This window comes from Dichomitus squalens, assembly GCF_000275845.1.
Source record: "Dichomitus squalens LYAD-421 SS1 unplaced genomic scaffold DICSQscaffold_5, whole genome shotgun sequence".
NCBI lineage: Eukaryota > Fungi > Basidiomycota > Agaricomycetes > Polyporales > Polyporaceae > Dichomitus > Dichomitus squalens.
The window spans coordinates 355,735-380,458 of NW_006766887.1; the positions used below are offsets into that span (position 1 = coordinate 355,735).

General features: G+C 57.3%; 9 protein-coding genes across 9 annotated transcripts; 4 read left to right on the plus strand and 5 right to left on the minus strand.

Moving 5' to 3' along the window:
• Positions 1 to 262: 262 nt before the first annotated feature.
• On the minus strand, positions 263 to 2,327 carry DICSQDRAFT_153213 (uncharacterized protein). The gene is made up of 7 exons (XM_007362839.1): positions 2,088 to 2,327; positions 1,925 to 2,009; positions 1,716 to 1,825; positions 1,423 to 1,635; positions 445 to 1,363; positions 345 to 371; positions 263 to 285 (listed from the first exon to the last, which is right to left on the minus strand). Exons 1-5 carry the CDS (start codon positions 2,142 to 2,144, stop codon positions 956 to 958), a joined length of 873 nt encoding a protein of 290 aa, XP_007362901.1. The 5' UTR covers positions 2,145 to 2,327; the 3' UTR covers positions 263 to 285; positions 345 to 371; positions 445 to 955.
• Positions 2,328 to 2,922: 595 nt separating this feature from the next.
• On the minus strand, positions 2,923 to 4,761 carry DICSQDRAFT_153214 (uncharacterized protein). Its single transcript, XM_007362840.1, has 4 exons — positions 4,551 to 4,761; positions 4,342 to 4,482; positions 3,995 to 4,267; positions 2,923 to 3,918 (listed from the first exon to the last, which is right to left on the minus strand). Exons 1-4 carry the CDS (start codon positions 4,650 to 4,652, stop codon positions 3,400 to 3,402), a joined length of 1,035 nt encoding a protein of 344 aa, XP_007362902.1. The 5' UTR covers positions 4,653 to 4,761; the 3' UTR covers positions 2,923 to 3,399.
• Positions 4,762 to 5,095: 334 nt separating this feature from the next.
• DICSQDRAFT_81075 (eukaryotic translation initiation factor 4E class II) lies at positions 5,096 to 6,429 on the plus strand (the record flags this gene model as incomplete). Its single annotated transcript, XM_007362841.1, has 5 exons — positions 5,096 to 5,358; positions 5,464 to 5,554; positions 5,615 to 6,006; positions 6,071 to 6,135; positions 6,196 to 6,429. 5 exons carry the CDS (start codon positions 5,096 to 5,098, stop codon positions 6,255 to 6,257), a joined length of 873 nt encoding a protein of 290 aa, XP_007362903.1. The 3' UTR covers positions 6,258 to 6,429.
• Positions 6,430 to 7,121: 692 nt separating this feature from the next.
• On the plus strand, positions 7,122 to 8,042 carry DICSQDRAFT_125170 (uncharacterized protein; the record flags this gene model as incomplete). Its single annotated transcript, XM_007362842.1, has 1 exon — positions 7,122 to 8,042. One exon carries the CDS (start codon positions 7,122 to 7,124, stop codon positions 8,040 to 8,042), a length of 921 nt encoding a protein of 306 aa, XP_007362904.1.
• Positions 8,043 to 8,732: 690 nt separating this feature from the next.
• On the minus strand, positions 8,733 to 9,354 carry DICSQDRAFT_167263 (uncharacterized protein; the record flags this gene model as incomplete). The annotated part of the gene is made up of 3 exons (XM_007362843.1): positions 8,733 to 8,841; positions 8,906 to 9,109; positions 9,170 to 9,354. 3 exons carry the CDS (start codon positions 9,352 to 9,354, stop codon positions 8,733 to 8,735), a joined length of 498 nt encoding a protein of 165 aa, XP_007362905.1.
• A 1,313-nt stretch (positions 9,355 to 10,667) lies between these two features.
• Positions 10,668 to 12,666, plus strand: DICSQDRAFT_159999 (uncharacterized protein; the record flags this gene model as incomplete). Its single annotated transcript, XM_007362844.1, has 3 exons — positions 10,668 to 10,810; positions 10,865 to 12,206; positions 12,274 to 12,666. Exons 1-3 carry the CDS (start codon positions 10,797 to 10,799, stop codon positions 12,664 to 12,666), a joined length of 1,749 nt encoding a protein of 582 aa, XP_007362906.1. The 5' UTR covers positions 10,668 to 10,796.
• Positions 12,667 to 13,879: 1,213 nt separating this feature from the next.
• Positions 13,880 to 16,831, plus strand: DICSQDRAFT_144789 (uncharacterized protein; the record flags this gene model as incomplete). The annotated part of the gene is made up of 8 exons (XM_007362845.1): positions 13,880 to 15,011; positions 15,034 to 15,323; positions 15,414 to 15,524; positions 15,578 to 15,664; positions 15,754 to 16,095; positions 16,184 to 16,510; positions 16,571 to 16,649; positions 16,710 to 16,831. 8 exons carry the CDS (start codon positions 13,880 to 13,882, stop codon positions 16,829 to 16,831), a joined length of 2,490 nt encoding a protein of 829 aa, XP_007362907.1.
• Positions 16,832 to 17,092: 261 nt separating this feature from the next.
• DICSQDRAFT_54111 (uncharacterized protein) lies at positions 17,093 to 20,107 on the minus strand (the record flags this gene model as incomplete). Its single annotated transcript, XM_007362846.1, has 7 exons — positions 17,093 to 17,142; positions 17,245 to 18,848; positions 18,900 to 19,042; positions 19,099 to 19,475; positions 19,644 to 19,723; positions 19,775 to 19,856; positions 19,927 to 20,107. 7 exons carry the CDS (start codon positions 20,105 to 20,107, stop codon positions 17,093 to 17,095), a joined length of 2,517 nt encoding a protein of 838 aa, XP_007362908.1.
• Positions 20,108 to 20,522: 415 nt separating this feature from the next.
• On the minus strand, positions 20,523 to 24,516 carry DICSQDRAFT_153218 (uncharacterized protein). The gene is made up of 4 exons (XM_007362847.1): positions 24,192 to 24,516; positions 24,036 to 24,137; positions 21,351 to 23,018; positions 20,523 to 21,302 (listed from the first exon to the last, which is right to left on the minus strand). Exons 1-4 carry the CDS (start codon positions 24,415 to 24,417, stop codon positions 20,647 to 20,649), a joined length of 2,652 nt encoding a protein of 883 aa, XP_007362909.1. The 5' UTR covers positions 24,418 to 24,516; the 3' UTR covers positions 20,523 to 20,646.
• Positions 24,517 to 24,724: the final 208 nt, after the last annotated feature.

Genomic DNA, 24,724 nt, shown 5'->3' on the forward strand with positions numbered 1-24,724 from the left:
GGTCTGCGCGAGGATCGAAGGCGGAGTGCATTGAATCTGCGAATGTACGTCAAGTCTCCCTTGCTTCGGACGTACGTTCTAGATCACATGACGCAATCCACGATCGGGCCCAGCTCTCTCCCCACAGTCGCTGAGCAGCGAAGGGGCGAGAATGCCCCCGAGCGGGTCATCGTTCCCCAATCCTCCCAACTGCCTCCGATATATTCCGATCCTATGTGTCTCCAGACTAGCGACTGTTGTCCATAGTCACGATAGATGTGCTTGATCGTCGATGGTTGCATCGCGGTGTGTGTCCTGCACGTAAAACGCTGCTAATGATTGCTGAAGCGCTCTTGATGAAGCAGTCACCTGCTGGTGTTTGCACTGAGCCTGTACGTTCCTGCTGTAACTCATCAAAGCAGTGTACCTGTGCAGATGGTCAAGGATCTTTGTGACGTAAATCAGGACCGTGGTGGAGATGCTCAGGGAAACATTGATTGAATGTAATCGTCGACGAAAGACGGCGCGGGAGAACATGGAGGCTAGACGGTACTGGACTACAACTCTCACCACTCAGTACGACTAATATCGTACAAAAAACCACAGTAGCTTTGGGCAGATATGGGAAAACATATGGAGAGGACATGCTAAGTAGAAAGCACAGGAGTAAATTACAAGCAGTAGCACATGTAGTGGAACAGCAGTGAAGCACCAAGCAGCGCACGAGTGGATACAATGGGATTCTGGCGGAGACGTACGGACTCCAGTGGGGGACATCTAATGAAGCATTCCCAAACATTCAATAGGATTACGGAGGAAGGGGAGACTGAACTCGGCCGTGACTCGAGAACCTGCGTGACGATAGCGTCTTGCGTGTGGTATAGAGAGTGGACAAGAGGGAAGGTCCGCGAGAAGCAACAAGAGAGCACAGCAGCCAACACGACACTTTTCTTTTCTTCCCCGGCAGGCGAGAGCCCTACTCCACAAGCTTGTCCGCGACGTTCAGCAGCTGGTCGAGCGTGATGAACTGCACCCACGACTCGAGGTCCTTCGCCTCCGTCTGCCACACGAAGCGCGTCTCGCGCGTCCGCCGGAAGAATGCGACCGCGCACTGGTACACCTGCCGCTGGTGGCCCTCGCCGTCCGGGATCGGGAAGCCGAGCTCGGACGACCACACGCGGAACTCCCACCCGCTCAGCGGCCGCCCGTCGCCGCTCGCGGTCCTCTCCGGGATGTTGAACTCGAGGCGGGACCAGTCGAAGCCGAAGGGCTGCCCGATGGCCTTTATGTACGCTTGCTTGAGGGCGAGGAGGACGCAGAGGCGCCGCATGACCACTTCGTCTCCGAGCTCGGGGGCGATGTGCGATTGCTCTAGCGGGGTGAGCTACAGACGGCGTGCGATCAGCCGACATCGTCGCGCGCTGCGGGAGGTGCGCCACTCGCCTTGTGGTACAGCGAGATCGCGAAGTCGTTGGCACTCATCCCTGGCGGAGACACGATTTCCTTGATCCCAATCCCGATATTCACAACGTCTTCTTTCCGGCCTTGGGTCATGGCCATTCCCACGAGGTTGTGGTCATAGGAAGTGTGGTATCCGATCATAGACCGCGCCCTGCTCGCGGCCGCGACGGGGTTGTCGTTCTCGACGTTATGTATCTGTATAGGAAATAGGCGGCGCGCCGCGTTGGTCTGTAATGGGTTCGGGGCGCAAAATGAGAACAAGGAGAGGTACGCGCCTGCTCGATCCAGTGCTTCCCGACGGCGGTGATGTTGTCCTTCCAGCGGGATCGCGGCACGCGCCGATGGCGCATCATGAGCAGTGGGAGGAGGAACGCGATGATCTGTCCTGCGTGGGGTTCAGATCGCGCAAGTCGGTCATCCTGTCTTCAACCGCACCAAGGTGTGCGATACGGATGGAGAATGTAAGAGATAGATGGGCACGTACTCATCGTTTCAGGATCGTTTGGAGCATTGGGGACGTTGACATGGGGCACGCATTCGCGCAGAACATTGTAGCACTTGGCATACTCCTACGAAATAGAACGCGGGTATGAGGGACAAGCCGGATGTGAGTATGTGTGTTATTGCAGACGGCGGTGGGCTCTCACTGTCGGAGTCATCTCGCGGTTCGTAAACAGACACCATACTAGAATTGGGCAGTCCATCGGCGTGCATGAAGCTAGATGGGCTTGATGAGAGGCACTTGCAGGTCAGACAGTGCGCGCGTCCACGTTCAGGCGTCCGAAGGAAGCGCAAGCGGAGATGATACAGGGTGCAGATCAGTGGCGCTTGGAAGACAGGATGGTCAGACGAGAGCAGGAAGCGGGCCGGGTCTGGTCAAGGACATTTATACGGATAGCTGGCGACAAGAATAAGGAGATGTGTGCGTTGGATTTGAACATTGCAGGACACGTTGTGGCGATTGGCGCTCGCTCGAATTCCTCGAGGCCCGCTCAATATCTGTATAGGCGCCCGATCTACCTTTCCTTGTTTGCCGTGACTGCTCGCTTAGATCTGCTCAGGCCACGTTCATTGCACCCACAATAGTCTGTCTCCACCGCCGTCGTCATGCCATATTGTACAAGTCTCTCAACGGGCCACCGATCATCCGGTCCTGGTCTCCGGACCTCTGTGCGCCATTCTCTAGGTCCTGCCGAACCAGGCTGAGCACCGGTGGCCAGCATCATGCCTGTTTGCGCTCATGCCGCCCAGGAGGCACATTGAACCCATATCCAGATATCCAGATCACGATGGGTGGTTCAAGCTATCGGGTGAACGTCCTGACTCGAGCTCGCGTAGGCCCCGGCTCGCGTCACCTTCCTATGCAGGCGTGCAATTGTCTAGCAAGCTGTCACAACGAGACATTCCTGGGTAATTGGTTGGTTGCCGTCTGACGCTTCCTAAGGCCCATCCCGTGACGTTCCCATGGACCCACACATAAGACGACTATCGATGTACATTGGCGAGCGGCCTGAGCTAAACACAAGGAGAACAAGGGAAAAACTCCGACAAGAAACCAGAAACATAGGTGGCCAGAGGCCAGAGCAACGCACAACTGCCTCATACAGGTCGACAATTGCCTCCGCTAGACCTTCAGACAACACGGCGCACCAGCACCTTCGAGACTGCCGATACTGGCTGCATGCGACAATTGGTGAGTTGTCCTGCAGAATTGTTCGGCGTGGTCATGGCTTCATCTGCCCAGAGACAAGAGAGTAGTGTATCGCAAGGTAAACCAGGTATCTATGTGACATTATGTTCAGTATGGACGGTAGATGAAGACTGGGGAAAATGCGCGAGAACATGCCACCACGACCGAGCAACGACCAAGGGACTACACGGCCCCGCCTTCCCGCAGATACCGCGCCCGATATCCTCAGACTTGCACACATAAGCCAAGGACTCGCCTACCAATCACCCCTAATCTCTGCTCCGGCTCGTTCTCCTGCTATGCGAGGATGTCGACGACCCCGAAGCGCCCATTAACGGCCGCCTGTCCTCCGGCTTGCCATCCCGGCTCCCTGAGCCATCCGACATGTCCTCGTCGAAGATCACCTCCCCAGGCCCCTCCGCGCCGACGCCGCCGTTCGCGCTCGTGGAGATACTGAGGTTGGATTTGCCCGGCTTTCCGCGCCGTGCACGTCCTGCCGGGGCGCTCACGAAGTCGGTGAAGCTCGAGAGCGAAGAGGCGGGCGTGTGCCCTCCGGTACGGGCGCTGCCGTTCTGCGGTAGGGACTGCGGCTGCGCGTTCGGCGCACGTACAGGCAGGCGGTAGAACTCCTCCACGTCATCGTCGTCCTCGTCCGGGAGAGCCGACGTAGAGTACAAGCCGCCGTTGGTGGTGCCGTTGGGCGAGTACGATCGCGAGTGGGGGAGTGACCGGTACGAGCCCTTGCGGAGGTGGATGGCGTACGAATACAGCAAAACCGCGAAGTAGATCTGAGACATTTTGCAGCGCAGTGCGTTAGCATGTAGCAAGAAGGAGGCACCGTCAAGTGCACAACATGATGCACACCTTGAGGACCCAGCCCATGACGATCATGGCGGTGGCGATGCCCTTCTCTGCGTTCCAGATAGTCATTGCCGCTGCTGCACGCTCCTCTGCCGTCATGTTGTGTCCCGGTCCGCTCGCTTGGACGTCCTTTTGGGCGTCCGAATGTATTTGAACCGTGCCATCGTGCGGCGTGTAGACCCACCACAGCACGGCGAAAAACACGAGCCAAGCACTTGACAGTATATGGTCTGCAAAGAACAGATGGGCAAAGTAGAGAGTTTGCTTGGGGTCCTCCTGCGCAAAGAGACACATACGTCGCCGGGAAAGGTGTCAGCCAATGACACGGAACAACCCAAGGCAAGACGTACGTGAAGGGTGGCCTTGAGACCCCATACGAGCGCAACTAGCCCGATCACAGAGTAGATGTAGAGGGTCAGCTGAGCGACGGATCCACCTGCACCGGTGAGGAGAGCGACGAGGCCATATACGCCTGCGACTTTGTTGAGGAGCTGCGAGAGTCGCCGCGAGTGTCAGTTCTGGAGGAGGAACTCAACAACTCACACTCGAGACGACTCACGGCAAAGAGGAGGGCGATGGTGACGCCTGTCTTGATGTCGAGAAAGCCAAGAAAGGAGGTTAGTGGCCGAAGCCTCCACTCCGGGCGAAGCGTGAGTTTCATTAGGTACGCGTGCGGGAACGATTATAGTGTGGGTTCGGACATGAACAGCAGACTGCGCTCAACGAAGGAAAAAGAGCGAGGAGGGCCTGGAGAGAGTGCGGGTGGAGACGGAGGAGGAAGAGAAGGAGATGGAGGTGGAGGACGTCGGAGAGGGCGGTCGAACGCTGACTCGCTGATTGCCTTTGCCGCGGCGCGCGAGATTTGCTGCCTTGGAGCTGCCTGCAGTTCGTGACCAACGACGCTCATCTCACGCTCCCGCCCCCGTCCCACCCGAGCACCCTCCCTTCTCGCATTCAGCACCCACAGCTCTCACTTGTAGTGCGTACTACCCGCATCTTTATTCGCTATTGTACATTCCCCTCTGTCGCATCCTTACCCGTATCCTCGACGTCCAAGTATCGTCCAAATCTTAGTCGCCCGCGCGGTCGCTCTTGAATTTGCTCATGGCCGGCTACTTCTCCAACCACTCCCAGTCCCGCTTCCTCGCCAACTCGAACACAAATTCACAGACGACAACGGCCACGACGGCGCAGGCCACCGCCGCGACCAATACTCCTGGCGCGGCTCGCCCGCGCGTGCCCTCTTCTAAGCACTTCTCAACCTTCGTTTCCACTTCGTCTGGAGACGAGAAGGTGCAAGGAAAGGATAAATCCACCGGCAACGGTACCTCCAATGGCACCGCATCCGTGCACCCCCTGCGAAATACGTATGTTCGTATGCCACTGTCTCCGTGCGTTGCCGGTTTCTGACGACTGCCCCTGCTTGCCTGCTGTTCCCCTTGTTCGCTCGCCTGCGCTCATGTGCGTTGCAGTTGGGTGTTCTGGTTTCGCCAGCAGCGCGCCCCAGGGAACAAAATCACAAACTATGAAGAGGGCATCAAGAAGATTTCCGCGTTCAGCTCTGTGATTGCTCACCCATGTCCTGTCACCGTCTCACTTCCTGACCTTGTATCCTATCTCCAGGTGGAGTCTTTCTGGTCCCTCTGGACACATGTCCACCCACCATCTTCGCTCCTCCCCACCACCGACTACCTCCTCTTCCACTCAGGCGTGCGCAGACCTGTTTGGGAGGACCCACTGAACCTCTCTGGCGGGAAGTGGATCATCCGCCTCCGGAAGGGTGTCGCCGACCGCCTCTGGGAAGACCTCATCCTCGCAGTGATTGGGGACCAGTTTGACGGCGTCGTGGATTCTGCAGAGGCGGCCGGCTCGCACACGGACGCAAACACGGAGGGTGTGCCTCCGGGCGAGTGGCCCGAGATCTGCGGGTGTACAATTAGCGTGCGGCAAAACGAGGATATCATATCCTTGTGGAACCGACACGACTCGAATGCTAAGTCGAAGGAGAAAATCAAGTGCGTCTCACGCGAGTGCCGTAAAGCTCCGAACCTGAACTGACGAAATGCGCGTCTACTTCAGGGAGACGATACGGAGAGTGCTCAACCTCCCTCCGTCGACAATCATGGAGTACAAATCCAACAACGGTGCGGTTGTAATTCCCAGTACCTGTGTGCGCTCCTGCTCAACTATTTACATCTGTCCAGACTCGATGCAGGACAAGTCCAGCTTCCGAGTCAACCCATCAGACCGCACACCGCTGTCATGACCCGACGTGAGGTTTTGCGTGCTCTCGCTACGAACAGTCTTCTCGGCTAGGCCTCTCTGCCTCATGGCCCTGATCGCTTCCGTCATATCGGCGACGCGACATATCTTGTAGCTCTATCATTCTATATCTGGAAATCTGGTAATACATACCACTTGGGTCCGGTGCTGGTTTGTTGTACCATCTACTTCATTCTGTGTGACATGACTGCTGAGAGGTTCAGCCATTGCCGGCGTTGGTGAGCCATGCGAAGCTGGACTGAGCATCGGCGATGGCAATGACGCAATGCCAGCGCCACAGGAAAGGTGAGCATTCCAATGGAAAAGTCCGAGAAATTTACTGAGCCAAGCTGTGCATGCAAATATTCTTGACGATCGTCGTATCAAGTTTGGCAATCGACTGCTGGTTCCTGGATGCATGCTACGGGGCGGCGTAGGCATTTCATCAGTTAGTTGCCGGGCTGCCTGGTAGAGTCTTGTACCAAGGGGAATGCAAAAGGCACATGAGTGGCACACAGCCTATGGAATGCAGTAAGTATGCAGGGCAGAAGTCTAATCAGCTCCTGAGCAAGATGTTCATGCATGGAATGCTGACTGGGTAAGATGAACAATCGGTGCAGAGGTTGTCGCTTGGCCTGATGAACTTGCAGCTAGATAGAGCCGAGTAAGCGAACAATGGTGGGCCACGCATGGTGCTTTGGCCCTCCAAAGCCACACGGGCGCTTGTGTCTGCTCTTTACCACAAACGTCCCCGACCGCAGGACAACCACCGCTTCCCAGACGTGTTTGCCCCATCTCACTCAGACCACATCATCTCTATCCCTGCGACACCTCCGTAGCCCGCTTTTTGCCGACGATTACGACCGACATGACCATCCAAGTCTCGACCACTCCGGGCAGCCTAGCCACCGAGCAGCTGCGCGACTTCTTCGACCGTCTCGCCGCAGGAGACTACCACAGCCTCGCCAAAGAGCTCCATATTACTGGCAGACCCATTCAACAACCGGCCGCCGTCCTCAACAACTCCCACCGCGACACGGACAGCGGTGGTTCGGTCGACACCCCCGACCCGAACGCGTCCATACAGTCCATCGACTCTGTCGACTCGTTCAAATTCAAACCAACAGCCGATGGCCTCCACCGCGCCGTCTCGCTCATCCGCGGAGACGCACCTCAACAGGGTGCGGCGACCCCCGAAGAGGAGGACGAGGCGTTCGAATTCACATTCCGGCTCATGCTCCACAAGCTGTACTCTATCAAGGACTTCGCGAAGATGGTCGACGACGTCGTGCGCTCCTCACGCGAGAACTACCAGCCGCTCTCTCCTGCGCTCCTCTCCCGCGGCAGCGGTAGGCGGCCGTCGGTGTCGTTCGCCTTTGCGTGCGGCGAGGACGCATACGGGGATGGGGACTCGTTCGCAATTCTAGGATCGCCAGCGTCTCCGTCCGAGGCGAGCTCGATATTCCCGTCGTCGGATTCTTCGTGGACGCTCGATCGTGTCTCGAGCCCGCCGTTCGAGGACGAGTCCGATGCTCGGGCTGTTAAGAAGAGGATCGTCGGCAGGAAGCTCTCGGTGGTTGACGGCTCCATGGACGAAGAGAACCACGGGCCGGCGTGGGTGTACGACTCCGCAGTTGCATCCGTCGACTCGCCTGTGCCCCGTTACGAGTCGTCCTTCTCGCGCGGGAGGGAATCTCCGTCTGGCCTCGACTATCCGGAAACCGTCGACGGAATGGGGTATGGTTCGCGCAAGCGGCGGTTCTCATTCCTTGCCGCGCGGGCATTGTAACCAGGATGGTGCACAGTGCAGCAGATTCGAAGGCTCTAGGAGAATGCTAATGCTGCTCTGTATAGACGCCTTAGTGCAGCTGGTCTTCCAGACTGCCATGCCGCCTCAACTGCAAGGCTGCATGCCGCGTGTCACACTACTCGGTCGAATTCTCCGACTACTACCTGTGTAAACGTTACCACTCACCTACCACTACGACAACGCTGCATCAGTCCTGGTGTTGTAATCATTGTCCGCCTATTGCATTCCCATAACACTATCTGTCGAGTTTGTAGCTTGTGTTCCCAATCTTCCACTGTTGTTTCGTTCCCGTATCTTCCCTCACCCCTGCAACATATACTTAGCACCTATGCTGACAAGTGCTTTACGTGATTGTACGCCCATGTAGAAACCGCCCGCTGTCGACAACGTTGCATACATTTCTCCGATGATGAGAGCCAACTACAATTCCTATAATCCTGCAGGACATCCTCAAGGGTGTCTTCCTTGGCACATTACTTCCGCCCAAGCAACTCCTTTGACTCGGCGGAGTTCAGTACCTTCTGATGAGCCGCATCAGGGCCGTAGGACTCAACAAGAGGTTGGGTCTTGCCCCGAAAAGCTTGTGTGCTGTACTATGACTACTGCGCATGTGATTCAGCCCCTCCGTTGCTGACGCCCCTGACACCCGATGTACTCACTGAAGTCTTCTCATCTGAATTGGCCGGCTGCAAGGATGAACCTCTGCCCGGCCGCGGCGGGCTTGGTGATGGCGAGTAGGATTGCCTTGGTGAGGTCTTGCCCATCCACATAAGATTCGCTGTGTGGGCAGGCTATCATCGATTCTTGAAACAGTCGGAAGGGGGGAAAGGGGGGTGACTCACTCGGAGGGGCAGAAATCGCCTTTGATAATAGCGTTGTACAGGAACGAATTCCAATGGTCCAGGTGGTTGGCTTTGCCGTCAAACTCGTGGAGGGCAGGCTCCAACACCCAAGGCGGGCAGAGGGAGACGAAATCACATTCGATTGAGCTCTTCTCCTTCTGCTCGCGGTGGAAGGTCCACGTGCTCTGCCCAGCGAGGGTCTTGCTGGCGAAGTACTTGGGCTCTCACATTAGCAGCACGACCTCCCTTCTTCATAGCCTCCACTTCCAGTTCCAGCCAGAATCGTCCCAGACGTTGGGCTTGACGGAGGTGGTCACGTAGACGGCAGTGGCAGAGAAGTAGGAGACGCGCTTCACAGAGGGGGCCTGTACGGCAGAGTTGAGGATACCGAGAGTGCTGTTGACGGCGAGAACGATCAATACGTCTAGGTGATATGTACTGAAATACATGGGGGATGTGATGAGGACCACCACACTCACGCCGAAGAGGGTTTCGTCGAAGGCTCCTTCTCAAATTCGAGCGTCCTGAGCCGCCTCACAATGCGAGGAAAAGAGCAGGTTACCACTCAAGCAGGTCGCCAAACGCGTCGAACTGCTTCCCAATGTACTACGTGGCCTTGCCCTCGTTGCTAATGGAGCTCGGACAGAGAAGCTCACCTCGACGAAAATCTTCAATGCCTTTGTACCAATGAACCCGTTTGTTCCGGTGATGAGGGCTGTTCTGACGGAGATTGCTGGCATGTCGAACGTGATGGAGAGACCGTCCCGGTAGCGGTTCAAGTTCGGTGGTTGTGTATGCCATGTATACTTTGAGATGGCGTCCTATATACCTCCTAAAGATAGGAGCGTCATACTTGCGCTCCGCGTCGAGCGCCTGATTCTCGAGACGAAACATTCCAAGAGGGACCTTGTGAGCATTGCGAAGCCCTCCCGCTCAGGCAGCGTCTCGGGGAGCTGACTAGGTTGACCGGCGTTGGTCCTTAATTGATACAACAAGATTTCCGTGGTCTTTTGCGGCGACTGACTTCAAGATTAGTCACAGTGGGGGAATGATCAGAGAAATATCGAGGCAAAAGTCATGGGAATGACTTACATGGGTTGGATGGCTTGAAGGTGTGTTAATGATTCAAGGGCCAGGATATATCCTCGCAAACCTCATCCACGCCTAGTATGCGTACCTGAACATCCTCGACCGTGTCAGCTTCGCGTAAGACGGTGTAGAAGCACGACATGGTTTCCGGGTCCTCTGCGTTCGACGTAGAGTTTAATTGGCAACTACGGTGGGGAAGGGCAGGAGACCGAGCTAAACACCAGCGGCAATTGCAAGAAGCCACAAATCCACCGCAGGCTGAAACAGTATGCATTAGCACAGCATCATAAACGCCCATGTCTCCAACAATTTTCATCTTCTCCTTCTCTACCTGTACCGTGGTAAGATCCTTTTCGCGTCGCTCAAAACGAGTAGACATATGGACACGCGACCCTCATATATTCCTGGCTTTTTCAGGCGTACGGGGCCGCCGAAAATGTCGTATCTCCATGGTATCCTCGTCGCTTCCTTTGCTAGCACTAATCAAGATGTCGATAACAATATCGGTAGGCCTCCTTCCTTCCTTGGGTTTCTCCTGCATCACAATAAACAGCTTTGCAGCGATGCATGCATGCGCAATGCACGGCGACCTACGCAACTTAAGGACGCCCCGATTGTTATGATCGTTGCTTTCAATCGAGTCAGACGCAATACGCCCTCGTGTTCGCTCAGAGCCCGACTGTCTTAAAGAGCCTCTTTCCCCTCAATTGCTATACCACCTCTGGGAAGCCCATTCTGGTTGTGGGGAGTATTGAACTCATACCGCGCACACCTTAAGCATTGATTGTTCGTGAACAACAACATGGATGCGTCGTTGTACGTTCCAAAGACTCTATCATCTGCAACTCACGTAATGACTCCTCTGTACAGCGTACATGTTCTCGCCGAATGGAATCCGGCTTTGGGGCCGCCCAGCCTGCTTCGAGAGCCACAAACCGACTGGTTTGACCTCAAGCCCAGTCGCCGTAGGACACCATCCATATGCTTCGACGTTCTCGTCATGCTCTTTGACCTGCTCCACACGCGCCCGGACGTCTTCGCCCTTATGTGCACTTGCAAGACCCTATACGCCGCGGGGGCACGCCGCCTGCTCCAGTTTGAAGTGCTCATCAAGAGCGATCGCGCGCTGGTGTCTTTCGGGCACTTCATGCTCGACGGAATCTTGGGCCGCGCACCCCTCCAAAGCTTGCGGAGACTCGAACTTGAGATCTGCCTGCTCCTCCGGAAGGACGATCCAGACGAGAGCTCCAGCGAGTCGGAGTCGTCGCTCCTGGACGCGCAGCCAGACCTCGAGTATGAAGCGGATGCGCAGCTGTATGAGGAGTATCTCAAAGAGCGACTCCAAGGGATGCCATTCCTCGTCGAAATCTTGCGCGGCGCCCCGCTGCTCAAGGTCCTGTCGATTTTCGAGGCCGAAGAGCTCCTGGAGCGGGGCGAGGGCATGGAGCTGGCCAGCGCCATCGCCGGACTCCAGACGCTCCGTAGCCTGCGCATACACTCCTTCGGCCTCCGCAGCCTCGCGCTGCTCCAGCGGATCCGTGCGCCGCTCGTGGAGGTCGACATCGACTACTGGTTTCCGTGCAGCCACTACTTCCGTCCAGACACCATCGAGCTGCTGGCCCCGTTCTGCGACACGCTCGCGGTGGTCACCCTCTGGTGGACCGAGTTCGCCGCAGAGCCCGTCAAGCGGGATTTGCGAACGACCCCGCAGTTCCCCCGGGTCCGCTCGCTGGTCGTGCGGGGGTTCCACGCGGGATGCGACATCGCGCTCCTCATGCACCTCTTCCCCAACCTCGAACACCTCGAGATGACGGATCTGGAGGACTGGCCGGCGATGGACCTGCAGGAGGTGCACGACACGAACATGGACGTCCCCGCGGAGCACGTCTGGAATCTGCTGCAGCACGTCTGCGGAGACCTCACCGCCCTGCACGTGCTCGGACTCAACAAGCACGTGGAGCGGGTCGACGTTGCGGACGTGCACCTGCTGCTCTGGGCTGCGTACCACCTCGACGAAGTGCTCGACGGGCTCCGGCCCTCCAAGCTGCTCATGCGCGTCGGGTACAGCCTCGGCCCGTACGAAGACGTGGAGCACGATGCCGAGCAGTTCTCGGAGCTCTTTTACTGGGAAGATCACGTGAAGGAGGGCTTGACACACCTCGCTCTGGACGTTAGGGATCGCTTTGCGCGGGAGCTCGGGGTCGACTTTGTGGTGCGCGCGTTTATGCTGATCCGTGTGGTGTTCGGTGCGGGGGATATCACTGACTTTGGCCCACCAGACGATCATCCTGGGGTTGCTACAATCATTGCCCGCGCTGGAGTTCTTCATCCTCCGCGTGCGGCCCAACGCGCTCGCAGGCAGCCCAGAAGAAGACAAGCGGGCAGAGGCGCAGCAGGAACAGGGCAACGGCTCGGCGCTTGTGCAGGACTGGGACGCGTGTTTGCGCGAATTCGCAGCCTCGTGCGGCCCGCTGGAGTTCATCGCACTCGATGTTGTGGGAAGGGATCCGAGATACGCGCGGGCGGTGGAAAACGAGGAGGGATTCACTTTGGAGTATCTCGACCCGGAGGAGGGGGCCGCGATCATTGAGGAGGAGGATATGCAGTGGTGTCGCCGCGTGCCTTTCCCCCATCCAGCGCGACCTCGCTGGGGTCTTCAGGCTGGCGAATGACTGACGGGCGTGCTTGTGGCACCGTATGGCGAGTTTCATTCTGTTGACGTTAGTACAGATTGTCGTCTGAGACACCGTATACAGCGAACGGCCGTCGCAGGCTTCCTTAGCATCTATCATGTGATGCTCGTACTGATTTCCTCAACCTACTAAAGGGGGCGTCGCATTCTCAGTGTAGCGAGTGACCGTTTGCGAATATACGGTTGATGCAGAAGCCATGTGGATACCTTCAGGTACGACAATCTTGCATGCGTGCCCTCTGCACGTTCTGTATCGCTGTTGTGTCTCGCTTTGGTCGTGGGGTCCTGTTCGATGGCGTCCATACAACCGTCTTAAGTGACGTCCGTAGCTGTCGGGAAGAATATCAAGGGACATATCGCTCATCCATTCACCGGACCGACGGGCAGACGCGGACGTGTTCCATACGATGCAGGAGACCCGGAAACCGAGATTGAAATTGTCTGCGATGTGGGGCCCCAGATCGGGGAGACGGCTTACTGAGTAAACGGTGTTCCGACCGGCTTCCCTCCAATGGCCCCGCCGCGATGCTTGTTCAACCACAGTCACCGTAGGTTTGTTGTACACTGGCATTGCTTGAACCCAGATGTGTTCAGGCATCCGCGCCGGCCTATGACAACGGTCGCGATCTCGATATGGGGCCCGTCGTGGTCAATACTGTAGGCTATGACATGCAATGTTTGTTGCTCGACTGGTCCCGCCCACTGCGCAGACAAAAGCAGACGAGCTAAAGTGGCTGGAGCGGTTCCGGACTGTGTCGACGAGGGGCTGTGCACGACCCCTATCGCCCGGAAGACGCTCTCGTTAGGCTCGTGTTGAGCGGTGTATCACGTCGAACGACGATGACAGAACACACATGCTATGTCAGGGCGAAGAACGGACAAGAGTAGGATCTGGTGCGCATCATGCATGGCCTGACAGCCGGAAGGGGCGTGGAGCGGCAGCGGTGAGCGCGGCTGGCATCTGGGCGGTCTTCAGAGCGGAAGCCGTCATCTCTTAGTGCTCGCCCGATGGACTCTGCGAAATCGTGCGTCCAGATCGCCCCCGGCGTGGCTGCCACGCCGGGCGCGCGCGGAAGTCATTCAGGGAACGAGGGTCTGCTCGGGAGCATGTATAAAATGCTGCATACCTCCTGTCGTGCGGCCCCTTGAACGACACAACCCGCCTCAAACATCAAGTATTCAACGCGTTCACTATGCCTTCGTTCCACATTCGCTCTCGCTCCCATCCCCCTGTTTCCCCCGAGCCCGTACGACCCGCGACGCCGCAGAGCACTGCGTCGAGGCCCAGTCCGCCGTCGTCGCCCGAACACGAGATGCACCTCAAGGGTGTGAAGCGCATTGTGAGCGGCCTCAAGCGACGGATCAGCTCGATTTCCCTTCGCGGACATCGCCACCATGACCACGACCAAAGCGCCGAAGACGCTCGCCCCTCTTCCCTTCTCCTCGACATCATCCCGGGAGACCACCCCCCTCCCACCACTCTTCCCATCACTCCTCGCTCCGAGCCTAGTATCTACACTCTCGACACGGGTGCTCCAAGGAAAGCCTTCGAGCAACCCAGTGAAGCAGAGGACAGCAGCTCCGAGTTGCACTCGCGTTCCACCTCGGACGCTACCACCTCATCTGCCGCGTCTTTCCACGAGGCGCACTCGGAAGCACACCCGCTAGAGACAGGTTCGTCGCCATCGTCACCCAAGCAACCTCATCTTGCCCTCGCACCTGAGGAGCCGGCGGAGCAGCCTGTGGAGGAGCTCGTCGAGGAGAAACAGTCGAGGTCTAACGACTTGTCTGCTCGCTTCTCCCCTTTCGAGTCGCTTACTGCGCCGATCGAATCTCTTTCACTCAAAGAGGAGGAATCTATCTCGTCAGAACGTTCGCGCAAATACTCCCTTCCCGCTTTTGAGTCGCTCAGCGCGCCGATTGAGACCCTTGTTCTCTCCGAGGACGAGGTCGGTCCTGCCCTTCAGGCAAAGGATACATTGAGCGAAGCGTTGGGGATTCCTCTGCCGGCATCGCCAGTTATCGAGCCCTGGGAGATTGCCCTCCCAGAGTCGCCTGTCATTCAGCCTTGGGAGATTGCTCTGCCAGAGTCTCCTGTTATTCAGGCCTGGGAGATAGCCCTGCCGCAGTCATATCTTGATCTTGAACCCCCTCCCCCTCTCGTCATGGACCCTCTCGGAGTCTCCCAACCAGCATCGCCAGAGGCGCGTGAGGACGTGCCCGCTGTATCGGTGGAACACGTCGCTCTTGTCGAGGAGCCCATGACCTCCACCCTTGACTCAGAGCTCTCTTCTTCTATGGAGGTGAAACGGGACACCCCCCTCCGTATCCCCACCTGCACCCGTAGGCGAGCCCGAAGTCCCCAATCCCTTCATCGAGGATCCCGACGCGAGCTCTTCCGATGACGAGACGTCGGATGCCCCACAGGGGCCTGCACAAGGCCTGGCCGAGCAGTTTGCTGCGTCGGAGATCGAGCTCGCACTACCAGTGACCCCCCGGACTCCCGTCGTTCCCGACCTCAACAAGTCAGTGCCTCCGACTCCGGCACTGCCCAGTGACGACGAAGACGAGGAGGAGATTCCTGAGCTGTACTTGCCCAGCCTCACGCTGCCGACGATGTTCTTGCCGATTCCGAATGTACGCGCTCATCTCTTCTCCTCGCTGACGTGGTGGTATTCGAAGTTTGATTAATTATCCTATCTATTCGCGACGTTGTTGTATCATTAGACCGACCCTCTGAGTACGCTGTTGACAAAATATATACCGCCTGACAAACGACCACCGCGAGACTTGACGGGTGACTATGTGCGTTCTGGGGGCGAGATTCATCCGCTGGTTGTGAGTGCGAAGTGTCCCGCTACGTGAGAGACTCGAGTTGACAGTCTGTCCAGATGACGAACAGTTGGAGGGCAATTGCAAGGCAGGCCCGGGACCGCATAGTCGAGGCCGATCCCGAAGAAGTCTCGTACATCCTCTCCGTGAGTAGTCGCACGACCACCCCGCTCCAAGGTTAACCAAACCTGAACCACTCATTATCCCGACTCTGCCCCCCGCTGGTGTCGCGCAGCTTTGGTACCTCCGCCTCTCCTCGCTCGCGCGCATGCGCCTCTTCAACCAGACCTCGGCCGAGTGCACGAACCTCTTCACCGTGCTGCACGCGATCGAGCCCCCCGACGCGCGCGCGTTCCTCTTCGACCGCGTGCTCCCCTTCGAGCTCGACGTCCTCTACGCGAAGCTCAAGTATTGGGCCGGCGACCACATGGGCTACCTCGACGCGCTCGCCGCGCTGCTGCAGCGCTGCAAGCGCAAGGCGCGTGCGGCCCGCGCGGACGCGGCGACCGCCGCGATGTGGACCGAGCGCGGGGCGCGGGTGTGCCTGATCATCGCGTCGCAGCTCGTCGAGATGAAGGTCCGTCTCTCTGTCTCTGTCTCTGTCGTGCTTCCGCTGGCTTATGGACAGCGCGGCTGATGTGGATGGGGCTTTGGGTGCGTGCTAGGACTTCGCCGCGGCCGCGAGGATCCTGGAGCCGCTCTGCGTCCAGAAGGACGGCCTGACGTCGCCCGCGCTGCGCTCGGCCGTCGCGCGCGTGTACCTCCAGGGCGGGCATATCTCGATGGCCGCTCAGCACCTCGCGGCGGTCGCGGAGGACCCGACGGCGGACCCCGCGCAGAAGGCGATGAACGCCGCGCTGTTCGCGTCCGCCGAGGGCGACTGGGCGCGCGCGGAGGCGGAGCTGCGAGGCATCCTCGCGGCCGACCCGGAGAACTTCGTCGCGGTCAACAATCTCGCGGTCGCCTTGCTGAACCAGGGCAAGCTGAAGGAGGTATGTTTTGTCGGGCGCAGGACGGAAGACTTAGGCACGCATGTTCACGACGCATCGCAGGGGATCGAGGCGCTGGAGGCGGCGCTTCGCGCGTCGCCTGCGACGATCGTTACGGCGGAGCCGTTCCTGTTCAACCTCTGTAAGTCGACGTCGTCCCCGTCTGCGCTGCCTTCTGTCTCATGACTGTCGCCTCTCACAGCTACTCTGTACGAGCTGCGTTCCGCTGCCGGAGCGGACAAGAAGCGCGACCTCCTCATCGAAGTGGCCAAGTGGGCTGGGGACGGTCTTCGCACCACTTGTTTGAAGATGCCCACCAATTGATCCGGCATGACATATTCTGCCACACGGCGCACACAATGAAGAGCACACCACACGTGGGACAGTATAGCGCGAGGCATGTTGCATAACGAACGTGATAGGGTGAACATACGCCAAGGTATTACACGGTGCGAAACCGTGGAAGAGTAATTTCACTGATTATCGTCCTTCCGTCCATCTCATCCAAGACTTGCAGCTTCACCTCCCTGCACCTCCTCATTCCAGATCCCTTCCGACAACAAGAAACACACGCAACACTTCCCTTCACGCTGCGCCTTGACGGGTCATAATGTAGAGTCTGAGGTCTTGCCACCCTGTGTACGTTATGTATCAGTATCAGTATATTTCAATTCCCCCTGTTCTCCCGGGAGCAGCGCTGAAGCGCCGTGGAGAAATGGAAGGGGAAAGACACACACCTCCACCAACACGGCACATGACCTTCTTGGTCGTGCCTTTGCCGGAGCGCGTCATCGTCGCAAGCTTGCAAGTGACAACCTTTCTTCCGAGCTGGTTCGAGAATGCGTACTGAGCCCGAACTTCCTCACCCTCCTTCGGGATTTGCTTGAGAGGCGGATCAATACGCTCGACGATCATGCTGTGCGGGATCGAGTTCACGATCGTCGCGACCTCCATGTCGAGCGGGTCCCGGTGGTTGCCGGGAGCGTAATAGTGTACCGGCTCGCCATGCCAATCCGGGGTCTCTGCGCCGGCGCGGGACGAGGGGCGCGATGCAGGTGTGCGAGGAGATGTACCATCTCTGAAGCTGGAGGGTGGCGCCCGAGGTCGTGGGGTCATACGCGACAGGCCTTCTGGCGTCGCGGCGCGAGCAGCGGACCCGCAGAAGGAAATCGCACTGTCGGGGCGGTAAGACATTGCTGTGCCAGGCCGTGATGCGCCCTGAATGTGAACGCTCGGTATGGGGATCATCGAACGGCTAGGGGGCCGAGCAGGGAAATTGTTGAGCTGCCCCGAGATTGACGTTGTGGGAGATAGTGCACGCGATGGGCTCGAGTTCGCAGAGGATACAGATGAGGATAGAGACCGGAGGTGGGTCGAAGGGGTGGGGATGTGACTAGGCGTCTTCGGACGAGTGCGCGGAGGTGAGACCGTTGTGGTGTCGAAGTAAGACAGACCTGGCGTGTGTGAACGCGAAGGCGGGCGATACATAGAAAATGGTGTGGTCGAGGACTGAGCCGTAGAAGTTGATGTTACAGGCGACCACGGTCGAGAAGAGGCCATAGAACTTCGCGATAGACTCCGTTTGTACATCTGTGGAACAGGGGGTATATCGTCCGATGACATACGTGGCCGAGTAGAGGATACGGAGGGACGACGAGAGGACTGCTTGATCGTCGCAGAACGCTCGTCGGGCTGTACCTTTGTAGAGCTATTCCACGCTGGACGGTTCTTGAGCGTCGCATTCGCGTCCACCCCTCTCTTCGATGGTGAGTTGTCTGGGGTGAGACTAGCACTGTATTTGTGGGAGGGACGATCGGGTGTCGTTGGCGTGAGCGGCTGACCGCCATTGAGAAAGGTGAACATCGATGTCCTATGTCGCAGGGTGCGCGCGGGTTCTGAGGACGGCATTCGGGAAAGCGCAGGGCTCTTAGGTGGTAATGGAGTGACGTTGCCTGGAGAAGGCGACTTCGTTCCAGAAGCACCTTTGAGCTTGCGAGCGATCTTGCGGAACGGTGAGATGGATCGCGAGAGGGTGTTCGTGCTCGGTGAACGACCCTTCTTCTCGCCGCTCGGAGGGGTGACAAGATACCCGTTCTTAGACACCGACAAGTTACCCGAGTGGCTAGATCCTCCTGAACTCAAAGCCGAATCGTTGGGGTGCAGGAAGAGCCGCCGCAAATGTTCCATATCGGAGTCCGTCCTTGATATCCGTTCCTTCAGGTTGCGCCAGCGCTGTGTGCACTCAGCATGTCGTCGCAAACACTCGCCGTTCTTCGTGACACGATCTTGAACTCCTTTGTCAATGATGGACAGGACTTTTGTTGTAGCGGGCATATAATGCCTGATTCAGATTTGAATGATGGTGATGATACTGAGATAGAAGGGAACGCACTTTTTCTTCGCCTCAAATGACTCAAGAAGGGCTATGAACGTCTCGTAATTAAGCGACGCTCTATCAGAGCGTCCCGATGACGAAGAATTGGATGCATTTAGGTTCTCGTCCAGTCCTCGTTTCTGCACCTGCCACATGAAGTCCTACCACCCAATTGATTAAATTCACATCCTGATCAAAGGGGTGGATGACCTCGTACCTGACATCGATTGACTGCCTTCTCCAGGCTGGACATCATGCCATCCGCCTGGTCCGTCACGGTGCGGAACACGGTCAACCACTTATCTTCCTTCAACTCTTCTCTCAAAACTTGGATGTCCTTCTGAACCGCCTCCCAATCTGCCAACAATGCTGCGTGGACACGCAGGATAGCCGCTTCTTCTTCCTGCTTAGGGTTAACCAACGTCGGCGTTTGTTCTGCACGACCCAAGAGAGGCTCCAGGGACTCGTTGACGGTCTTTATACCCGTCGCAACGGATGCAAGACGTTCGTCGAGGGCAGCCAGCGAGTGATCAACACTTGTGGCGTTGCTCACGTCGCCAGAGGACTGGGTCCTGTGTCGTAACTCTTGTATTTCTAGAACATTTATCAGTTCGAGCTATTCAACTAGATGTGATGATATCGGACGTCACTCCGTGACCGCTGAGGCATGTATAGACGGAGGAAGCTATGGTTGCCTACCGTTGATACATGCTCGGAGGCGGAGATGCGCCACTGCACCACGTCAGAAGTGAAACTACATACCGAAAATGCGAGTCTGAATATCCGAGATGGCGTAGGTGAGTTCCGTCATGTATTGTTGCGCCGCGAGGATCCGGAGATCCCTGCAACGCGTTCAGCAAACCTGCCTAGGACGTATAAAACGGTGGTCGTACTCTGTGCTCTTGTCCTTCCCCTTGAGCATCTGGGATACATTGGACATGATGGATGCGCGTTTGAAGGTGACGGTAGCGTCCTCTGGTGACATGGGCGGATGCGCGTCAATCGGGGTCTTGGGCAGCTACAAGCGAAAGCGTGGAGAACGTACCATCGTCGGCTCTACTCATTCGACCACTGCTGCTGGACGAGCTCGAGGTGGATGCTGCGGAGACAGATGACGATGGCGAGGGCGGGACGGAGGGCGATTGTGATACATGAGTGATAGAGTTTCTGGACGAGGACGAGAGTATGGTAGAAGACCGAGGAGACGTGAGAGTAAGAGAGACCATAACAAGGAGCGAGACAGTAGAGTTGCAATAGCGAGAGCAGTGAACAGGGAACGCGATGCCAGGTCTGGAGTGAGAGATAGAAGAGAAAGATGGGACGCAGAGAATCGAGTGGACGAGGTTCGTGTGTGCCTTCAGAGGATCCGCCGGTTCGAACTAATGTCGCAAGTGATCCAGGAAGGGGGTATAGGCAACAAGTTGCGGGAAGAGACACGACGGATCCTCTGTTCGTCAACGACCAGCAGCGCTGCAAAGGAACAAAAGAGTCGGACAGTGGTCGTCGTAGGGGTGAGATGAGCAATGCCCAACCAGCCGCCCTAGCAGCGAGCGGTTACTTATCCACAGTAAAGCGTTCTAACAAGTCCACTATAGCATTTCATATTATGCGACTAACTCCGCTTAGCTTTCTATAATAACTCGCCAACAATCACTCCGTCGCCACATGACGGCGGCGGCACAGTCCGATAGGCTCAATACATGATATCAAGCAACCTGTTGTTCTCATCGTTGCGGCCAGTACAAGCAAACAACACGACAGGAGTTCACGAATCGACTACCATGGCTGCGTCATTGTCTCCTAGAATACCACTCCAGTTCACATCCGGCTTCGCTTCCGGAGGGTGCAACCTCTCTATCTTGGTTTCCTCCCACCGCTCGCGGAACCGCTCCCGAGCTTGCTTGTCAGCCTCCTGCAGCATGATCACCCGCGAGGGTTTCCAGTGCCTCGGCTCCATCGACTGATGCACTCCGGGCAGCAGACCCTCCATCGCCCAGAGATGTCGGTTCTGGAAGTAACCGCCCTCGCTGTCAGCCATGTTCAAGGCTTCCTGGACCGTGTCGTGCATTTGCGGATGGTAGAGAAGGCCGGGGTAGTACCGTCCGCTGATCAGACTGAGGTTAATGATTACCTCATGCCCCGGCTTCAGTATCGGTCTGAATCGGAAACCGTGCGGAGGCGGAGGAAGAGGGTACGGTGTCGAGAGTACAGGATGTGATAGCTGTGCGCTCAGGCTCCGCGCCTTCTTTGACTCCGCGGCGCCGGCGCCGGCAGCTGGAGATGTCTGCTCGAGGATGTTGGTGGCAGTCTCTGCTATGGGAACGGTGGGGTCGGGATTGGGAAGTGGCGGTGGCTTGAGAGGCGAGGGCTGCGTCATAATCGGCGGCGCGTTCGGGTCCTCAGAGTGCGGATGGTCTGATTCTGAGTATGTGTCAATACGCATTCCTTTGAGCAGGACGGTGCACCCACTCTCTGTAGACTCGCTAGCCTTGCCGTTACCCTTGTCTGTCTCGGTCGCCTCATGCGCCTTGTTCTCTTCAACCACTTCTTCCCAGTCGTGCTCGACCAACTCATATAACACCCCACTCGCCCGGCACTCCTTAGTGGTGCCATTCCCATCTGCAGCCGGAACGTCCACGATGAAGAGACCCTCCAGCACCATGAATAGCCCCTTCTCGCTAGCCCCGAGTTTGTCCATCGGTATCTCCGCGGCGGGCGGATTTTTATGCAACTCGGCCAGCGTCGACGCGGATGGCCCAGCTGGAGGGTAGATGACGTCCGTGCCCTTCGGAGCGAACTGACACCGCGCGATTTTAAGCCGGACGAGCTCGTCCGTCCAGATCCGTTCCGTCCCCCACCACAGGCCCTGGAAACGCGTTTGCTTGACGGAATACTGTGCGGGCGCGGCCGCGCGAGGGTGACGGCCGACCATGCTGATGCTCTCTGGTTCATGGACCTGCGCAGACGCTGAAGAGCTGGCGTTCTGGTTAAGAGACTGCTGAATGACGGAGTGCAAAGTCTCGGGCTGGGCTTGAGTCTGTGGACCAGTAGAAGAGGGATGAGAGGGTGAGTGAGGCCGCGAAGCAGACGCAGACTGTGATGGGGGCGGCACTACGAACGTGCATTCCCATTCGTCCGTAGGAAGCCAGTACAGCGCAAGGCTCGCAGCTATCTGAATGGCGAGAGTGAACGACGGCGAGGCGCGCTGGTACTTCGCGAAATACTCTTCGCCTTGCGGCTCCGGCTCCATGGGGTCGAAGAAGAACATGTTCTGTTCTAGTTCGCGATCCATATGCTCAATCGACACTGTCTGGAAGTAGTGGTTGAGTGATTCTTCGGCCCGGTTGAGAACGCTGTCAGATGGCGCGTAGGCCAGGTATGGCAGGACTTGCTCATCGATGACCAAGAAGTTCACGTGGGTGCCCAAAAGCTTCACCTTGTACTCGTAGTATTGCGAGACAGTCCAAGGCAGGAGACCTGGCGTCTCCACAGGGGCGGTTGCAAGCAACCCGGTCGCATCGGCGACAGGGGGGCTGCCAAGAGCGGGGTTACCGTCTGCGGCCTCGGCGTATAGGTGCGCCATGTCCACGTCGCCATCGACATGGGCCCGAGGGACCGACACTGTCTTGATATGAACGTCGTCGACGAGACCGGGCCAAAAGGAGATGTCCTCTTCAGGAGCCCGTCCACGAATGGGGGGAACAATCCTACACCAGATCAGCTCTCCCTTCCGAAACCATCGTGGTCGCTGGCCCTCTCCGTAGCTGAGGGAAGTGCGAATGTCGAGGTCTCGTTCGGGAGAAACGTATTGATCCGGCCCTACTAGCGTCTTGGGTGGCTTCGGAGCGCGGCGGACGGCAGCGTAAGGTTTCACTACTGGCGGACGCTGCTGCTGTTGTGGGTCACGAAGCTCGCGTGGCTCTCGACGGGGCCGGGTGGTGCGGGATGATAGGGCACCAGGGACAGACGCAGATCGACCCTGGGAAAGACCCATGTTGTCTGAGATGATACGTTGCGGCTGCTTGGTGCAGTACTTGCACAGGCAGTTTGCACGATTCATAGTCTCGTCCTGCATCAACCACAAGGCGTGCGGTATGAACTCGTTAGTGGAGCGGAAACGATTGATATTGGTGGACCCTGGCAATCGTTGATCAGCATTCAGCTGGAGAACAACCAGAGTCTAGGAGAACAGGCATGACCTGCGAATTCTGAGGACTATCTGCCCAGTACGAGTAGAAGAGACATTTGTTCAGCATGGCACATCTGCAGCAGTGATGCGTGTGATGTAGGCCTGCCGCCGTGCGAAGGTAAACCTCCACGATTGATCTCATACACAAAACAAGCACATATAGGGTAGGACCCTCCGGGCAGTCCTGGCCACGGTGACCTGGGTTGCATTTCTGCTCCACCGTTCGGTAAGGAGTGTATGCATCCGGGCATCAATCAGTCGGGCTTGCGCCCCCCCTCAACTCGTCTGAACCACCTGCGCATAATATGGTTGAACGAGCTGGCACAGACCCACTGGCACCACCTCTAACACAGGCTGCCTGGGTAATCGTGTTCATAGCCTTCTGCGGGCGGGAGCTGTAGGCCGCCCCTCAAGCATCAATGAAGTTGTCATATTGCCAGTGATTTCTTTCCCAATGGGGTTCGTCGCGGGCGAGAGGGCTTCGCCCTCCCTTTGGCCTTCTCAACGCCGCTAGCGCAAGCAAAAGGGTGCCAGTGGTCCCTTGGGATCCACCTTCTACACTCACGGCAGGGATTCGGATGGTTCCAGCTGGAGAAAGGTCTCTGAACAGGGGAGGCGCGATAACCTATCCGTAGATGTGTGGCATTTCTGAATAAAAGTCTTTGAAGAACGACGGGCGGTTGCCTTTTGCGTCCCCATTTCTGGACTTTCCTCCATTGAAAACATCTGATCCCCTGCTGTGACTTGTAGACCTGAAACGCGAAACCACGCGAGCTGACACCCCCCCCCCACACAGGCTTGCATATACTGCAGAGTCCTGGACCGCTAGTGGCCAGAAATTATGCACATGAGACATCTCCATGTATGATCTCACTGAACAATGAATGTGGACTCATCCTTGGGTCCCTTGTAGCCAACTGGCGGTGCTCCGAACGACTTGTGAGCGAACAAGTTTGCACACATACCGCAGAGATATGGGTCGTGTCGCGGCGCATTGGCCGGACCCTTATTGTGATCATATAGCTGGTATCCTTCTGGAAAGCTCTTCAAGACATACTTCGGGCCCTCTGATGATAGAACATAATCAGTTTATATGCGCGAGATGATTCGGCTGTACTCACCAGGAAGCTGCATGCGGATGGCTAGCTGGGAGCCTACTGCAACACGCCACATGATTGAAAGGCTCTCATCCACGTCCACAGGCCTCATGTAGTTCACTTGGCCCTCACTATCCACGACCTTGGTCGTGTTCTTGGGCAGTGCAGCGGCACTTCCATCGCTACGCGGGAACTCGATCCATGACGGGTTCTCGGGAAGAGTACGGCCGCCGGGGTGTCTCCTGGACATTCAGAAAGCAATTGAGACAGAGTAGCACGTAGCCTAGCTCAAGAGTGATAAAATGGAGGCAGACCGGGGAGCACAAGAAGGTGCGGCGGCATAACCGCCATCTCGAGCGTCGACCCTCGGTACGCCGGCGCTAACAGCCGTTCTCATGGGCGGGGAAGCAACGTGAGAGCAGCTTACATCAGCTAGAGGATATAACTTATTGGACTGCGTGACACCGAAGATGTTGACCGCTCCTCCCCGTCGCTCTCGGTGTGAATGCATCCTGTGTTTTTGATGGCTATACCGCTGCAATGCTCGACATCTTCAT

Bases quoted from the DNA above. Each gene is read 5' to 3' on its own strand.
- DICSQDRAFT_153213 (XM_007362839.1), bottom strand. From the start codon at position 2,144: ATGGACTGCCCAATTCTAGTATGGTGTCTGTTTACGAACCGCGAGATG. The intron at 2,010-2,087 runs GTGAGAGCCCAC...TCTATTTCGTAG, and splicing joins ACCGCGAGATGACTCCGACA to GAGTATGCCAAGTGCTACAA. The intron at 1,636-1,715 runs GCGCGTACCTCT...TTTCCTATACAG, and splicing joins GGAAGCACTGGATCGAGCAG to ATACATAACGTCGAGAACGA.
- DICSQDRAFT_153214 (XM_007362840.1), bottom strand. From the start codon at position 4,652: ATGAAACTCACGCTTCGCCCGGAGTGGAGGCTTCGGCCACTAACCTCC. The intron at 4,483-4,550 runs GTGAGTCGTCTC...CGACTCTCGCAG, and splicing joins CCATCGCCCTCCTCTTTGCC to CTCCTCAACAAAGTCGCAGG. The intron at 3,919-3,994 runs GTGTGCATCATG...AAAATGTCTCAG, and splicing joins TCATGGGCTGGGTCCTCAAG to ATCTACTTCGCGGTTTTGCT.
- DICSQDRAFT_153218 (XM_007362847.1), bottom strand. From the start codon at position 24,417: ATGTCCAGGAGACACCCCGGCGGCCGTACTCTTCCCGAGAACCCGTCA. The intron at 24,138-24,191 runs GTGAGTACAGCC...TTCTATCATCAG, and splicing joins CATCCGCATGCAGCTTCCTG to AGGGCCCGAAGTATGTCTTG. The intron at 23,019-24,035 runs GTATGTGTGCAA...AACGATTGCCAG, and splicing joins ACACGACCCATATCTCTGCG to GGTCCACCAATATCAATCGT.